This window comes from Thermobia domestica, chromosome 7 (assembly GCF_964235325.1).
Source record: "Thermobia domestica chromosome 7, izTheDome1.hap1.1, whole genome shotgun sequence".
In the NCBI taxonomy this organism is placed as follows: domain Eukaryota; kingdom Metazoa; phylum Arthropoda; class Insecta; order Zygentoma; family Lepismatidae; genus Thermobia; species Thermobia domestica.
In genome coordinates, this window is record NC_137460.1 from 36,958,163 (window position 1) to 36,977,049 (window position 18,887).

The window sequence follows — 18,887 nt, forward strand, 5'->3', positions numbered from 1 at the left end:
AAATTCCACTTTGGTCATTTTTCCTTAAATTAGCAACTTGTTTACGCGATAGCAAATGCTGGTTAATGATAAAGCAAAAATGGTTATACTGTTGGAGTTATGGTAAAATTTGCTATTAATAAGGTGTCAATGTTATGCGTTTTGTTTAAAACTTTTGTCTGATTCAAAATGGCGGATTTGAACATGGCCGCCATCAAGGCAACTCTTACCATAGACCTAATATTTATCCACCTGCTTTTTATTTAATTATTATCATTAACACAAAATTTACAAGGTGAGGTAAAGGACTAATACATATGCTGCAACAATATTTAATTTCCCTGTAACTTTTTACCAATTGCGCGTAAATCAAAATTAACGTCACCATTGTTCTTCTGACTAAATTTGCGCCTTAAATCATGTATCACATGACCCTATTCGTATTTTAAAAACTTAACCTTAATTCAAAATGGCGAATTTCAAGATGGCCGCCGTCAGGTATACCCTTACTATATGACTTCCCTCTAGTTCTAATATATACCCATATATATGTTATTCACCTTTGGTCGTTACAAGAGGTCTTACAGAGCTTTTACCTCCAACTGTATGAAGACTATTCTGTACTTCCATGTGATGTTCTGGTAGCTGTATCTCCTAAACCCCTGGAGCTTCGCACCTAAAACTTCACTGAAATACTGACCACATTTAGTACTACTTTCTCATATGTGTCTCAGTCAGCAACTCGATTCACCCAAACGTAAGGTTTACTTGTTAGCTTGCAGCATCTATGGTTATGTTAACCCGTCACATATAAGGAATGACGTCCCTCGGCGATCACACTATCTGAAGAAAGAGAAGCAAGAAAGGATTGGAGAGGGAACGAAGCTGTCTGGGATCTGTATGTTAGGTACTATTCCGGCATTTGCCTGGTGTGAATAAGGAAAATCCAGGAAAACCTCACTCAGGATAGATGGGCTCAAAAAACTTTTACACTGTTTTAACCGAGTTTCTCCATCGAACATTTACAGCTTTGCATTAGCAAGCTTCACATGTTCAACATTTTGCCTTACCTATTCTTATTCACAATTTCTATGTTACTGAAAACTGCATAGTTATGCAAATTAAAATTATTTACAAAATAATCGAAAATTAGTACAAATTGCTATTTCAGTATACAACAGGAACTTCAAAAATTTATCAACTAAGAGCAAATTATTATTATTATGAGATTACCATGAAGATTTGAGCATTCAAAACTGCACCTAAAGTAGACAAAAAGCACATAAATGACCAACGAGTAGGAAAGAGGGGAATATGAAGTATGCAAGGTTTTCAAAGTAAGGTGTCATGTAAATAAGACTGAGAATCTTTGCTTTAACACCATGAATGAAATAATGCAAGCATCAAGTCTGTTTTTATCTTGGGTGGACTAAAAATATTCGGATTTCATATGAAATTGCAAGTTCACGTCTTGCAGACTCTATGTCATACAAACAACCTTAGAAAGATAAATATTTCAATTAAGTCTTCATCCCGGCGAAATTAAAATACCTCTAATTTTACAGTAATTATGTGATATCTTCAAATAGATAAAAGATAATTGAAATATGGAACAAGAGCGCCCTAGACAATATTATTTTGCGTGAGGTACCGTTATCACAAGTCACCTAGTGGCTTTCCGTTTTCAGCTGTTTAGAAATGCGAAAATAAATGCCGATTTTCGAAATGGCTCGAAATCGAAAGCAGATAAGTGAGTCGTGATAACGGTTTCTTGTATAAAATAATATTGTCTAGGGCGCTCTTGTTCCACATTTCGATTATCTTTTATCTATTTGAAGATATCACATAATTACTGTAGAATTAGCGGTATTTTAATTTCGCCGGGATGAAGGCTCTTAACATCCCACGGACGTCTTTTAGGCTCAACGGATGATTAATGAACGTGAATAATTATAAAAAAACTGATGACAAAAAATGTTGAAGGAAACAGAAGAACCACAAAAAAAACACCAACGGACACTATGTTGTCCATCACAAATTCTCTTGTCTTGTGATCGAACCAGAGACCACTGGTACCAGAGATGAACGCTTTACTACTGAGGCACCATAAACAAACTAAAGAAAGAACGCGAGCCAATATGTATATATTACTCAAAATATTCGGACCCAAGAGGAACGGGAATTCGGAATGGCGGAAACTTTATATAGGCAGGTCATGTAGCGAAAATGGAAGAAAGTAGGAACGCTTTCAAAGTTTGACTGGAATTCCAATCGGAAAACGTCCATTAGGAAGACCTAGGCACAGATAACAGGACAATATTAAGAAGAATCTCATAGAAATAGGAATACAAAGTTTTCAGTTGGCTGAGGACAGAAGTCAATGGAGAGCTTTTGTGAACGCAGCATTGAACCTTCGGGTTCCATAGGCCACAGTGTTACAAGTACTCAAAATAGATACTTCTAACAGATGAAAGCACTTTTTAATACCAGGGCTATATGAAAAGTGGGCATGCTTTTACGTAAGACCTGAACAACACGTATTTCCATCGGGAATTGAACCTGAGTCACTCCACACCGAAGACAAGAACACTATGCCAAGTGGCAACTCTTCTATTAACGGCAAAACAACTGAAAATTTTCTTTGTGGTCTCCTTACTAGGCAAGCACACGAAAGTATAAATTGTTTTATAATCAAGAGTGCATGTACTGTGTAATCTATCAGGAATATAAGAACACAAACATAAATACCGGTACCTCAACTGCAACTAACTACAATACATAGAAGTGGCATGTGTGGGTTGCATGGTCGCCACGAACATTTATATATATATATATATATATATATATATATATATATATATATATATATATATATATATATATATATATATATAATGTGATAGATTTAGAAAGAGGATGTATATAAACATTACACAACTTAAATTTTCCATAACTGTCTCCTTGTAACTTGATCATTACAGCTTTAGAAATATTCCACAGTATCAATAATACAAGCATTATTAATAGGCTAGGTATATATTTGGTGCTTTGATCAGATTTTTTTTACTGCAACTGACTCCTTATTTGATTTGCATTAACAGGGCAAACAATATCTTGTAATCGTCAATATTAATTATCACTGGCAGCTACGTCACTTACCATAAACAGGAAACGTCACGCGCTATGGTTCTCAGTTAACTTCTTCATTTTGACAGAATAATTACTTTCTTTTATAGGTTTGAGAACAACTTTTCAGTTCAGAAATCGCTGGCAATTTTCTGTTCACTAGCCTCCTAGAGGGAATCATAAAACTAGCATCAATACAGACAACAAGACCACCATGATCGAAGTGTGAGCCACCCGTTTTATATCGTCCATCAGTTTCTTCTTCCCCTCCCAACTTTTCCTTCCATTATATCTTCCACTACGTCCATCAGAATAAAATTTTTCAAGCACTGTACTAAGTTTCTTTCAGTATTTTTTTTTTTTTTTTTATTTTCATCTCAGTCGTTCTTTTTTGCTACTATTTTCACATTTACTTATTAGCTTTTCGGGTAAGTTTGGTCCGTCCAATACAATACTCCACACGAAAAACTTTTATAAAATTTCCACACAACTTTATTTCACTACCAAGAAAATGCATCTTCCCTTATTTTTAAAGGTTATTTTCACTATTCCTATTCTGGCTTTTATTTCTTCCTTCCCATTTCAGATGTTCATAAATAGTAACACTTAAGGTTTAGAAAATAAGCCTCCTTTCCTACTTTCTCTCTTCTATTAATTTCTAAACTCGCCACTACTACTTCGTTCAATCACCATTCATCCCTTTCACCTTGTTCCAATATTCTTCACAGTATAGCTGTCAACATAACAAAAGCATTAATCATTACTACTTTCTTACTACTAAATTAATACAAGATTTTTTACTCCGATTAAAAACAGGGAAGTCCTGTTCATTCAATTATCCGTGTGACAATTACAGAATGAATAATCATTAGAGAACAGAGCAAGGGAAATTACGTTATTTTTAAAAACAATTTAAAACAAGGTTACTGGATGCAGTATGGCTATTGTATGAAAATCTATAGTCGAAGAAGACTATAAAACTGTTAAGCAGCTACACTGGAAAGTTTATAATATACTGTACATACAGTACTTTTCATGAAATGCATTAACACTGCAGTGGAAGTGTTGTTAAGTCGAGAAAAACAATACAAGAGTCCAGTAATAAAATAATAGAAGGGAATGAACAGTGCCAACTAACACCATTCGTAATTGCAAAGAACGAATTTTACAATGTGCACCGAACTGGATGAAAGGCAATAACCATATTCAATACTTGTCAATGACCTAATGTCATTGTGCAAATACAATACAATATTTCTGCACAATGGAATTTAAGAAAAAAATCACTGGCCTCTTAATATAAGGTAATAAAAGACTGAAAGTCAAAATACCTGCTCTCAACACCTACTGCTTTTTATATATCATACTGATCTTTTAAGAAACACTATTTAAGAAAGGTTCATATTCGATAACATGTTTTACAGTACACACTTGAACCAGTGAAATCTACAATTTGCAGGTTGTAAGTTCTCCACTTAACGTTTTCTTTAGATGCTTTTTATTGCTGGTAATTAAGAGTAAAACAATGGAATTAATAGTATGCGTTCTTACTGTCCGCGCAGTTCAGGTTTCTTTTCCCAATGGAAGCCTATACGGTTTAAATTCACGTTAATTGTAAGCGTCGTCTCACATAACTAGTGATGACTAAAAAATGTCAAGGTTGTCTCATCTAGTCTCCCAAACTTTTATCGAATTCTCGTCTCGTCTCGGTTAGGCTAAAGGAGACTGTGATGATGCGAAACGAATGAAAATAGTGGAATGAGGAAAGTGGGAGGGAACGGGAGAACATCGAGAAAATCCACGAACACGGTGTTTGTCCACCACAAAGCTCAATTGGCACGAGCTGGGATCGAACGAAGGACCACATGCACCAGAGGTGAACGCTCTACCGCTGAGCCACAGCGGCTCCTGTTTCTCGTCTAATATTAGGCAGAATAAGAAGATAGGAAGAAACAACAGAAAAATTGCGACAGCGTATTGACTACAACCTAAATATAATTCATTAGTTCCACAGAAAGAAATGCTTTAGGACTCGAAACTCAGAAATCGCACCTAGGCTAATTTAAGTTCCGACTTTCTTATATTTTAGTAATAATGCCAACAAAGTATATCTTAACTAACATCGTAATCTAAACTATACTGAAGACTCTCCAGAAATAAAATTCTTAACAAGAGATGTAACACTTCGAGTATATAACAATCAACCTACAAATGTAAATGAAAATTAAACAATATTGGAACTGTTTTGCTCGATACGTAGCCAATATTCGTAAAACAAAAAAATGGTTTGTTTACCTTTAAAAAATACAAAAAGACAGGCACTTGAAGGTCAAATAATACAGAAGCTTCCGCAATGATTAAAAATATTAAAGAAACAAGTATCCGGTAGTTCACTATGAGAGACTGAAGGAAACATCCTATACAAGGGAAAAGGAAATTGTTAACATTAATAAGAAAACATTTTCTAAAAGGACCATTACAGGAAAGTAATCTATACTGTTTCCTCCTTCAGCTCATTTACACCCAAAACATGGAAAAATTATATTTAAATTAAGCACAAGGTTTTTTTTTTTTTTTTTTTACCACGTGTAAGACATTATAACGAAAGTCATTTATTTACAATATTTAATCACCTTACTAGCATAAGCGGAGTTAGGAATTGTCTGCTGGGGGGCAGACCTTTTGGTCGGTCTTGGACCTTTCATCTCAGGAATAAAGATGATGGCTGTCAAAGTTGGGGGGTCAATGACCCCTATGCCCCCATCCACCCATGCTTACCAGTATTAACATTTTAATTATTTATTGTTTATTTCATTAAATACTACTTTGTCTCAGTACAGAATAAACTTCTGGAGGAAGAACTTAAATGAAAGGAAGTCGTTAGCGTATCACAGGTATATCTTTCAGATTAATGTTAACAAGAGATAAATAAAAAGCTTCCTGTCCAAGAAGAGTGTGTGAAAATAAAATATGCCCTGTACACCTATTGAAAATTGATGAAATACGCACTTTTGGATTGTGTATGCGTAGCTTCCTTTACGTTGATAAGGACCACCATCCACAATTTCTGGAATTCGAAATAGGGCCTGTTGAAATTTAGCTTTTTCACGATTTTGGACAGCCCTAGCTCTGAAACTATGCACTTTTCACCATAGGTCCTAATGAACTTTTCTCTTATTTTGATGTGAGGAATTACCTCTTACAGTTTGTCGGTATAGTTCATTAACTCCCTGTATAGTCTGATGCTCTAGTGTTACTGTGGAAGTGCTGTATAACACGATAGGATGTTGTGTGTTCAACGACAGAGGGTTGTGTCTAGGTGTTTGTGTTCAAGTAAATTGATTGTGTTCATCCGTATGTGCATGTGCAATGGCAGATTATCGTGCCCACAAGCTGGCAGATATGAACCTCATTTATGGAGAGGCAAAGAGTAATAGTCGAGATGGAGGCGTGACGGTTTCCCCTCAAAGGAGAGTACCTTTCCCTGTATTTTTTTCAATGCTTCCATATTCGCCTTCGAGAAAGAGGTTCTTGTCAATCTCCCCAAAGTGAAATTGGAAGAAATCGCACCATGTCGACAATTGAACTTGAAGACAACGTATTGGGGACGATCTTCGTCCTGAAATTAGCAATAGCTATGTGTGGGATGTGGAAAATCTATATGAAACTAGTAAACAATCAGCAGCACAGATTTAATGTGACAGTGCGGTGTGGTATAGTGGATAATTTTGTGGTAGAACTTTACTTATTATCGTATTCCATATTTACTGCCCCAAAGCATACGCCGTGTAACTTTATCAGCAATTTTTGTAAACTCCTAAGCCCTTTTGAAATAAATCTATTCGCGAATTAAAATACATTACAATGAAAGCACAGAAGCTCAAACATGGTTAACTGTATTCCCAAATACTTTCATTTGAGTGATAAGCTACCTTCATTTAATGTAGGACAAGAAACTCCGATAAAAACTAAATTAGTGAGAACGAAAAAAAAAGGAAAAAAAAGAATGGAATTGTGTGTTCGTTGAAAATAAATTTACCCCCTATCACTGAACCAACTGCATTTTGTGGATGATTCAGAGATTTGATATTGTATTGCGTAAGCGAAAATAGATTAGTCTGTAAATTTGAACTTACCAATTAAAAAACAAGCACTCAACCATATCTAAAATAGTCTTAAAGGGCCTTATGCAGAGTTGTTTTGACGTCTGATTAACACCTTACTAAGAGGTTGACTAACGGATGGTTATCCAAATTGTATTCAGAGTCTCTGATTAGGGCGTGGTACTGGACGAAGTTAATCACATGTGACTAATTAATCTAGAGCAGAGACTAATCTTTTACTCATGGTTTAGCGTGCGACACAACATTTCGTATTTCGTAATTCATGTATTTTCATTTTTACAGACTACGCATGCGCTCATCTACTTTTCCGTAGTTGCCACATTTATTTTACTCACCGATGCATTGGGATTCTATAAGTTAATCATACCCAAATCATCATTTTAGTTGTACTCAAAGTAGACTCTGAATACCAAAAAGTGCACCTTCCTTAGTTAAGAGTTAGCATGCTTACTAAATAGTCAGCGACTAACCTTCGATTAACGAATTCTCTCTGAATACCGCCCAAAATGTCTACTTTTAATTTTTTTTTTATCTCATTCTTAGCAAATCGAAACTCCTGACTATTAGCAAAATTCCCTGGCTTATCCAGGTTTGTCGCAACCCTGGGACTATATGTAAAAAAATTAACATTTACGTCAAAACAGATTAGCAAAAGACCTAGACCCTACAGAACGAGGACACTAGACATTGCCCGTGATCAGGCACACCACTGATACGTGATTTAGCCATTCAGCTACTAGTTTGAGAAGTAGGGAAGATAAAAACACTGATAATATTTAACGTTGCAATTCCTTCCGGCTTAAAATATAGCTTAATGTACTTTCCACTTGCAGTCAGTACATTAACAACTTCATTACAATTTTGTGCAAACCAGTCAGAACATGAGTACGATCGATGTGTACAGAACGTTTTATTTTATTCGAAATCTTGTTATAATGTTTTAATCCATGTGTGTATATACACACACACTCATAGACGTTATAATATAGTGGAACAGGAACTACAAGTTTACTTCCTCTCCGTCTAGACATCACTCTGCAACTGCTTCCCTCATGCCAAATGGTTCACAAGCAAGACAAACAGGATGCCAACTTGATTTATGTGTAACAACATATCCTTGTAATTAGCGGCATCGCGTCATTAACAATCAAAATAAAAACAACCACTGCCACCATCGCATATGGACTCGTGTTCTGATAGGGCAAGGCAGTGAGAGAGAAAGTGGATTTATCCACCAACAAAGATGCAGCAATTACGACCAGATTCTGTGCTAATCAGCTAAAGGCACAGCCTTATCTTCTGCTCGGAAACAAATGAACCGCAAAAGGAGAGGGTTAACTTCGTGAATTAACATGCAAAAGTAATACTAGTAGTCATGAAATCGACTAGAAAACACCTATATGTCAATTAATTATGTTTACACATATGCACGAGAGTGTTGATTTTATTGCGTGAAGAGAATACATTACTAGGAAAACACGATCAACAGCTAATATTCTGAAGTCTGTTTTATAATCTTTGATATATAGTGAAAGAATTTCGTGAGGATTGACTAACTCGGAATTTCACGATTACAAATTCCAATCTTCAACCGCATATGCTGAATAACACGCAGGAATTTTTATATAGTTAACGCTAGACTCAAAAAATAAGCTTACATTATTTTAATTATTTTAAAAAAAATGTAACTGTAAAAAAATCGAATTGGAATTCGATTCAACCAATTAACATGCCTCATGTCCCTAATATGCCGAAAAATTATTTATACGCGTCCGCAAGTACAGACACTCCAGTGGAAGTAAAAGCTTTACAGCAGTTCCGCGTGGCGTCGCTGCTGTCGGTAACAAATGTGAAAAATATAGTTACAGTTTCTTAGCCATTTCAATATAGGTGCTAAGCTTCCTCATGGTTAAATGGTTAGCGTACGTGTTTTTGGCGTCAGACACGGGTTTGATTTCCGGAGGAAGCTCCTGTGGTTTGCATCCCACGTTAAGCTGTAGGTCCACGTCTCATACAACCTCACTACTAAAAGGGACGCCAAACTGAAAATCTAATCAAGTCAAAATCCAATCCGTGTTGTAGATCCTAACAGTGGAATGTTACGTATGTAGTCCAGTAATTTAAACACACTTCATTCGAAAGTTTCATATTACAATGAAGTTAGAATTGAATGCATATTTAAATTGTAGAATTTGTAGTTTTGAATTCGTTGAAGGATTAAATTCTTTAAAGAAGAGGTTCTAAACCTTGTTTTCTTGGCCCCAAGCATGGACGCAGGAATTTATTTCGGGAGGGTTCCAAAGCTTTTGGGGAGTCCAAGTTCAATAGGAATTATGGTATATTAAAATTTGCAGAAATTACCCCTAAAATTAGAGTAAATTTACAGAAAAATAAGGATTTCGGGGGTTCGAACCTCCAGGACCATCCCAAGTGTACGTCCGTGCCTGGCGCCTCCTATGTAAACCATACATACTTCACGCCCTCTCTGCTTTTGCTCTTAGTTCATACGTGTTGTTTGCCTGACCCTATCTTCAATAATAAGATAATAATAATAATAATAATAAGATAATAATAATAATAATAATAATAATAATAATAATAATAATAATAATAATAATAATAATAATTTTAGTTGAAAAGTACTTGAAGCGTTTGCTGAACATTGAAATAGCTTTTGTACTGATCTTTTAAAAATAATTTTGTAAAGAGATTTAATTTGCATAATTATTTTGTTTTTAATAACATAGAAATCTTCAATAGGAACAGTAAAAATGTCGAACATGTAGTGTCTGTTCAAATTCGCTAAACTGTAAATAGTTATCATAAGTAAGATTGCTTTCCGTACCGGACGGTTCGGTTTTTCACCTCCTTGTCCAGCACGACCTTAAAAGACCTTAAATGTCCGGTAATTTTTTCTCTTACTAGTCCTATTTAGATTATTTCTTTTATTCCGTGGCAAGTAAATTTAGTTTAATTCGGATTCTAAAATGAACCGCATTTGACAACAGGCTGATCACGGTCATAGCGCAATTCCATTCCGCAACGAATCTGTTGCTGCGTTGCAGTGATGTTATCCTTTGCAAGGTGCAAGGTAGCAGTGATGCCAACTTGGCCTATTTTTGGCTAAATCTAGCATATCGTCGATCCAATGCCAAAACCGCGAATGTGCTAAATTTGACTTTGAGTTATAAGCATTTTAATATTCAACTTATCCCGAAAACTCAGTATATAGACTTAGGTACATGTATTAGGAATTGACGATAACTTCTAATGTATTCATATTTTACAAATGGAGCTTTGGTATTGGAATCTGTGTGCCAAAGTAACATGAAACTGCACTTAGGTGAAAATAGCAAAATTTGCACATTCGTGGTTTTGGCATTGGAGCGACGATATTTGTAGAAGTATTTAGCCATGCAAATATACGAAATGCTTATAGTTTTAAATATAGCTTATTTTATGAAACTCTTGATTTTTATTTTTTAATTTAAAATTTAAAGGCAGGAAAATTTACTGAACTTCCCCAAACTGCTAAAGGTCAACAAAAGTACACTTTCAAGACCCCAAGTACGTAAGCATTATGAAAAATTGCCAGAAGCACCAAAGCTAGAAAGGCTTATTTTTCAAGTATATTTTGTGCATGACATAATTATATTTGCTTTTCTATTTAAAATACGATGTATTATTAATGATGGACTACAAAAAATTACGAGCTGACTCAATCAAAACTGGAAAACGTATGTTTAATAAATGATTCAAAAAAATAACTAAAGTTATTAAATTCGAACTCTGAATCGCGCACTCTTATGTGAAGTAATCACTTTAAGATTGTTCACATTTTTGACGAGCGATGACGTCACAATCTTAAGAGTATACATACTGTACATACTCCAGGAGTGTGTTCGGCAGTAGCGTATTTACGATTTTGTTTCGGGGAGGGCTTTGCTAACTTTCGAGGGGGGGAAGCCTTGCCTGAAAATATGAAAATTCTGCAAGATATTTCACATACTTTACTATAGTAAGTAAGATTTCGGGGGGATTAAGCCCGGAAGCCCCTTCCTCCTAAATACGCCACTGGTGTTCGGTATTTCAATTTTCAAAAGTTGGCAACCCGAATCACAAGTGATACTTTAATTGTACTCACAATTTATTTATCGGTCGTTTGCGCCTCCTTTATTCGCTCTTCACGCCCCCTTCAGGTTGGGAACCATCACTTTATAGAATCTGAGGACTTTACTCATCATTTAAGATAATAATCAGTTTCAAATTAAATTCACGACAATTTGGCACGGACTACAATTGCCAATAGTAAGTAATTAATTCAATGACACATAATACACACATATATACGTACAATATAATCTTGTAAGAACGTGTTTAATATTAAAGTATCACTTATAAATAGAATTAAATAGAAAGCGCAATAATGGGCCTCTGTTAAAATTCAACAATGAGCTGCAATAACAGCAATAAATGAACAGAGGAAAGACTCCGATACAATCAGCAACTGGCAGAAACAGTGGCTGTAATCACGTACAGAAAGTCATCCTCCAACATATCTCCTTTACATTACACCAGTAGCCTGCTTACAAGAGAACTAAACAAAGAAAGATTGCTACTGCCTCGCGCAAGCAAAGCGCCAGGCGAAAGAATATTAGAAAGTCATTGATCGTCTATGACGAAGCACTTCTGTCATTAACTTCTACTATACCGTCGTTTTTCTTCAAATGTCAAATTTCCTTTTAAAGAAACAAAGCTAAACAATATACAGATACAACGATGCAATTTAAGCCTTCTTTAACGACAACAAACCGAATAGTTTGTTCATTGAACACCATTGCTTACAACTATAAACAGAATGAGCTTCGAACTAAACGGGTAGAAATACACATAATAATAATAATAATAATAATAATAATAATAATAATAATAATAAATGTCAACGAAGAGCACGTTGTTTCGTTATGATTCTTCACCCTTATTTATATCATCTACAGTATTCAATAACGAACAAAATTTCGAGCTGTTTTCTTAACAACGTTCACTTAAAATAATTTCGTAATTTCTTATACTGAAGTAATGACTTTTCTGTGGCCATTCTTTGCAAACTTCTCCAATATATAACTACTGTCCTTTACCATTAATGTTTCCATGATAAAGTGCATATGTTTCACTTTTCTTTTTATCGGTGTTTATTTTTTGCCGACTAACGTCCCTTTAGGATTATTAATGGTATCGGAACCGAAAATGTTTCGGTCCCACGGCATAAATAATAATAGTAATTAAAAAATTCGACTTACTTCGGAAACAGAACCGAGCACTGTAATTTGGTATGCTTTGATAAGAGAACCGAAATACATTTCGACATATTGGTTTTGTTCGAAAATGGAATCGAAAATCAAATTTATATTAAATTGTATTTGGAAACTGTTTTATCATTTAATGTTTGTTAACATTGTTAGTTCAAACAAAGTTATGTACAAACTGCAAATTACGTATTTTGTTGAACTGTAAAATAATAACTCAAGGGAACAATTTACAGCAAGAAAGGTTTGTTTGTATTAGCAAACCTCTTTCTCTCTTTTCTCTGTAAATTTACTTTCATTTGAAAGCGTAACAGGTACAAACGCTTTTTCTACGAAAGATCAATTTCGGTTCCGGAACCAGAACTATTTTCTCACAAAATCAACTTCGGTTCCAGGCCCAGAACAGTATTTTTATCAGAAAATATCAGTTTCGGGGCCGGAACCGTTTTTAACAGAAACTCTTATCGGTTTCGCACCCGACTATCATTTTGGAAAACCGGAACCGAAATCCAGTAAAACCCATTTACAGCTATCGGTTCCATTACTATTAACAATTATACTCTAAATCTCTTTCGTGCTAAAACTGAAAATGTCTGTACTGCCATTAGTTTAACTTTCACTCAAATGATCAAGTCCTTGTACACAATTTTCCCGTCATAAACATCAAATTATCGGAAGCGTAGAACACAGTGATAATTGTGAATTTATTCAGATGGTTGAGATCCATGGGCGCCCGAAGGGGAGAGCAGGGTGGGGCCCGGGCCCCCCTCTGGCTCACTAAAATGTATACATAGTATCAGAGGAAGATCCAGGACGGACTTCTGGGGGGGGGGTTGTAATACTGCTACTTAGAGCTACTTTTAAAAGCTCCAAACTCTGGGATGGGTTTTATTTATATATAAAATAAAAGAAGTCTCCTCTTCTGGGGGGCAATCGCCCTCCCCCTGGATCCCCCACTGCGTAGTATAGCAAACCACATACATTAAATACCAGACGTAATATAGCAACCATGGAGATGGGACCCTCCCTAGAAAATTTTCTTCGGGCGCCCCTGTTAGAGATCGCGCTCTACTGCAGAAATTGACCGAATATGAACTTCCATAAGGATAAACAAGCATCTATTTCATAATATAACTTAAAGTAATATTATGAATTGTTGATTACGAAAAGAAGCCTACATCTTCTAATGTTCTTTAAGTTACGTAATGCCACACATCATAGGCGAAACTGTGACGTTAACTTTCTCATTCTCGAACTTGGTGAAATATTGCAGAATTTCTCGAGTCTTGTGGGCAACACTGCTTTATCCAAGTCTTAGATCTCACACAAGGGTTTAGTTTTAACAGGATTCTTACTATAAAAGCTATAAACTAATTGAGTGGCTGTACGAACATAATGAAGAGTATTTATCTATGTTTAAAGATACGTAAGTCATTACACAATATACTCCAACAACAAATATGGTTTAAAATATTAATATATGTTCTGTGACACGGAACTTCCAGACGAAATTAAGAATCAAATCAGGGAATAAATTTTGTATCCATATATTGGCTAGACAAGAAGAGCTTTCCGGGGATTAAGTAGGCGGCTATTTGAAGCGTTCGCAAAGCGTTTTTATTGCTTATGCATACGCTTGGAATACGCTGGCCACGTATTTAAATGTGGATGGCTAATCACAGTACGCTGCAAAAGCGAAAGCAATGAAAACGCGGAGAAAACGTCAGCTCGAGTGCATTTGGTGCGTTTCGGAACAATAGACCTGTTTAAAAGATGTCTAAAGGAAGGGGAAAAACTGAAATGAAATGAAATCTTTGAATTTTACGTTCCACGGTTATGCCGGTTAGGCTAAAGGAAACGGTGATGACAAGAAATGAATGGAATGGTGGAATGATGAAAGTGGGAGGAAACGGGAGAACCTTGAGAAAACCCACAAGCACTGTGTTTGTCCACCACAAAGTCCACACGGTGCGAGCTGGGATCGAACCAGGGACCCCAAGCACCAGAGATGAACGTTCTACCACTGAGCCACCGCGTCCCAATGGAAGGGAAAAAAGGAAAGACGTATTGCCAGGCAAGGGGATTTTTAGCAAGAAACAGCTGCTTGGAAGATGCTTTGTGCAGATTATGGGAACTCTGCTATTATAGACCTGGACTTGGGGAAAAAAAGACCTGGAAACCCTGACTGGCTCGTAGTATGATTTATAACTGGTGAAAGTAAAATTACTGAGTAGCCACCTAGGTCGCGCTCGCTGCGGGGGGTAACGCTTCGAAAACGCATTCTCAAATAGCCACAGACTAAGACGAGGTTTTATAAATTTACGAGACGACCAGAATACTTTATTTCTTGTCTCGTATCGTGCATGACAATAATTGTAGACCCGAAACAATCAGTCTTACGATCATGATCATTCGTCTAACAGCCCAATAATACGGAGATCTCTTAACAGCCAGAAGACATTCCTCATTTGAAAGATCATGAACGTCAGAATCACATACATCTATATTGGGATACGAATATATGGTAAGATGGTAACATTTATCTTCGGATATATGCGAAGTAAATGACTGACTGGATAACCCCATTTAAAGTTCTAAATGAAAAAAGAATGGTCGACACGTGAACACAAAATGAAGCTACTTTTTATTCTATCATCATGAATCTTGATTTGTTTACTATTCCGACTTAAGAAACTATGATCTGTATTAACCTTAAACACTACGATAACTACATTTTACAAACAATTTTGTAAGTATTTTCCATATATTGGCTTGAATAAGTACAAAAAGATTTTTCGACTTCCTCGAAAATTATGCATGAGGATCTACACATCTATATTTTGTTCCCTTAAATGATTAGGATTAGGAATTAGATTTCTGGACTGATTGATGATATGTCTCATGACTGGATACTTTTTTTCATTAAACGCTAATAAAAACGTTAGAAGATTTATTATTAACTAATTAAGCTGTCCCTACTTCTTTGTTTAACTTGCCAACGAAAAATTAAAGAAAACTGCACTCCTGTTGTCCTTAAAGCAAACACGCATACCGCACAACAGTTATTTCCGAACAACATTTTATGCAATTAAAACCATACCAGGATTACTATTAAATAAATTTATGTTACAGTGGAATTGCAAACGAACATATAAATACTCTCTCTATTTCAATATAGCATATAAGAAAAAAAAGTTCGTATATCAGACCAATATGAATTACGAAGGAATTTGCCCCTCGGAAATCAATACATCTGTGCAACTTATACAATCCAGTCCTTACTTGAAATGTTAATAACATGAACTTGTTTTTATTCACAGGGATACTCCTGCACTGATCTACTGAATCTCGGCATGAGACAATCAGGGGTCTACTACTTGCAAATCCGAGGAACCACCTACTGGTATTTAAAAGTATACTGTGAACAAGAAGTAGCTGATGGAGGATGGACCGTAAGTACAGTAATCGGGATCTTAATTCTTTGTAGGGGAGGAGAGTGAGACCATAAAAATAAGCATGCTTCCGAAGATGGTGACGGGGATAACGCGCAAGCTGGTTCAGTTCCTGCATGAATAAGTACTTTATTTACAAATTGCTCTCCTCCGGATAAATTTACTAGCACACAATCTGCATGTGGAAATCTTTTTAATACTACAAGCAACCAACAACTGCTTCCCAATAATTCATTGGTAGATCGAGAGGATGAAAATAAAACTCATACAGGTACTGACTAGTAGAGATGTTTATCGTTACAAGAACAGAAAAATAAACACAGTAGTGTTCCCAGGTATACTTAACAAAACCGCTGAAAACAGAACACCTCACATTACGTTTTAAAACACGAATATATAATCTCCATAATTACGTGCGAATTTGTCAGATGGTGGTGATAGATCGCTAGAGTCACCTCATTTTTGCAATGCTTTTTTAAAATTTACGAACAATTACTACGCTGAAATCGTTCCAAATTGATCGTTAAAAATGTCCGTTAGAATAGTAGTTGAAAAATGAAATATTTTAGTTCTACGTCCCACGATTATAGCATGTAAGCTAAACGAGATGGATGCACGAACGTGATTTATTTATAAAGGAATGAATGGAATGACGTTGTGGGAGAACCCGCGGTAACCCCACGAACCCTCGCACCAGACGATAGCGCTGTACAGTCCGCAGCAAAAAACCTGCAACACGACCATGTAAGTTTATTGTGAAACTATGCCTAACAGCGCAGGGAATCAACATAACGTCTAAGCGGCACGAATCACTCTAGGAGAAACCTCGGCGTCCTCCCCTGCACATTTATTTTGGAACAAAAGACTCCGTAGTTTCACAATAAACTTACATGTTCATGTTGCAGGTTTTTTGCTGCGGACTGTACCACTGACCCATCGTGATTCTCAGATTTTCGTTCATTTTGAGTTCTATCTGATAAAGTTTGATAAAGAAAATACGACCACTTCACCAATACAGTAACCTTCAATTAGTATTCGAAGAGCGACACTTCTTGCAAGGTTCGGTTTATATAATTTCTGCAATATACGAAAAATGATCGAAAAAAAAGGATACAAAGCATAAAATTTTTATGTTATTCACCGTAACTTAACGAAAATTTATTTATAAATTGATAGCATGTCTGTCTTGGTGCAGGTTTGAAGACTTTGGATTCTGATCATGTATACCCGAGAAGCTGACATTGAAAATGATGATTCGTCGAAAAATTGGTCAAGAATAGAAGTGAGGTTAATAGTGCGGTTTTTGTAGTCCCAAAAACGCTACACATGCTAACATTCATAGGCAGATCGTAGAGGTACGGGGAGGGCTAAACTTCAAAGCAATATGTAAGGAAGTTTTATCGTGCCTTGAAAGAAAGACGGACCAATATTGTTAACAACCACCCTGGACACAAGCGGTAGGCCCAGTACTTCAACCACTGACGTTACGTTTGGAACGACTAGAGCACCCCTTCTATAGCCCTGACCTAGCCCCAGTGACTTTCACCTTTCCCCTGTTCTAAAGCGAAAAAATGGCTGGCCACCATTATCTGGCATGTGATTATGTCAAAACCGCTATTTCACGGTGACTGCGAGAACTTACGCGGATTTCTACGAAAATGGTCTAGAAAACAATCTGCCGCTGTGATAAGCGCTTGAACAAAAACTGATTACCTCGAGAACTACTGTTGAGTACCCTCTATCATCAGGTGTGATGATCATCCAGCTATCTCTAACACATACGCCATAATAGGCTTTGTAACCTTTTTAAATCATCCCTCGTATAAAATGATACGTAACGAACATGCTCAGGGCGGAAGCACGAATGTTTTCAATTTTTGACTCATTTAAATCAGAAATGAAATCTTTAAGTTTTACGTCCCACGGTTATGCCGGTTAGGCTAAAGGAGACGGTGATGATGATAGATGAATGAAATGGTGGAATGAAGAAAGTGGGAGGAAACGGGAGAACCCCGAGAAAACCCACGAGCAAGGTGTCAGTCCGCTACAAAGTCCACATGGCGCGAGCTGGGATCGAACCAGGGACCTCAAGCACCGGAGGTGAACGCTCCACCACTGAGCCACAGCGCCCCCATCATTTAAATCAGTAGTCGTAGACAAATAAAATCTCAATATTGCTGCTGTATGTTCAAATCTGTTCGCATGTAATTCCTAGATAGTGATACAAAACAATTTCCCGCTTAAATACGTGTTTTCACGAACTCTAACAGAACTTTCGTTCTATATTTATTTTACGAAAGTGCTACAACTATGTCGTCGTGGTTTCGGTGTAATATATATTGAAAGGGCTTTCTTCACTGTTTTTGTTCCTATCCGATTAAAACAACTACAGGAATAGGAATACACGTAAATGCTAACGTCATAGATTTTAAGTGAAAACACTGACAAATATCTCAAACGGTATTTACTACCATTCAGTTCAATTTCAAAATAACAGATTATTTGTATAATATAGGTAAGTTTACTACGTTAAAATCCTGATATTTCCTCAAGCGTGTTCAATAAATATTTGTTTAAATGAATTTTTAACCATTTCATTGCTACCGATTACCATAGAAGTTTTTATACCTACATGAGACTGCACTAGTATCGCCTGCTGCGCGTCGCATCTCAATTGCTGTTTTTCTTTTCCAAGATATCTAGACCATTCAATCTTCCTTTCATCTGATTCAAAAATATAAAATGAAATTCAGAAACTTAAGAGGAAGGAGAAACTGAGAATTAGAATTGCGACAGTGGCGGCTAATGGGGGAACAATTAGTTTTATCGATATGGCTTCTCTCAAGATCCACAACTGAATTGAGAGTATGGTATGGTGAAAACTACTCCTTATTATAATT

The 18,887-nt window shown here is 36.2% G+C and overlaps 2 protein-coding genes across 3 annotated transcripts in view; one reads left to right on the forward strand and one right to left on the reverse strand.

Moving 5' to 3' along the window:
* LOC145690007 (uncharacterized) overlaps positions 1-18,887 on the reverse strand; it is an 865,423-nt gene that overhangs the window by 736,598 nt on the left and 109,938 nt on the right. The gene's annotated exons all lie outside the window — the stretch shown is intronic.
* The window catches only part of LOC145690008 (uncharacterized), a 321,281-nt gene that overhangs the window by 223,014 nt on the left and 79,380 nt on the right, over positions 1-18,887 (forward strand). The window contains exon 3 of the mRNA XM_081764485.1: positions 15,856-15,987. Coding sequence (XP_081620611.1) covers positions 15,856-15,987 — 132 coding nt within the window. The remainder of the gene's footprint in view (positions 1-15,855; positions 15,988-18,887) is intronic.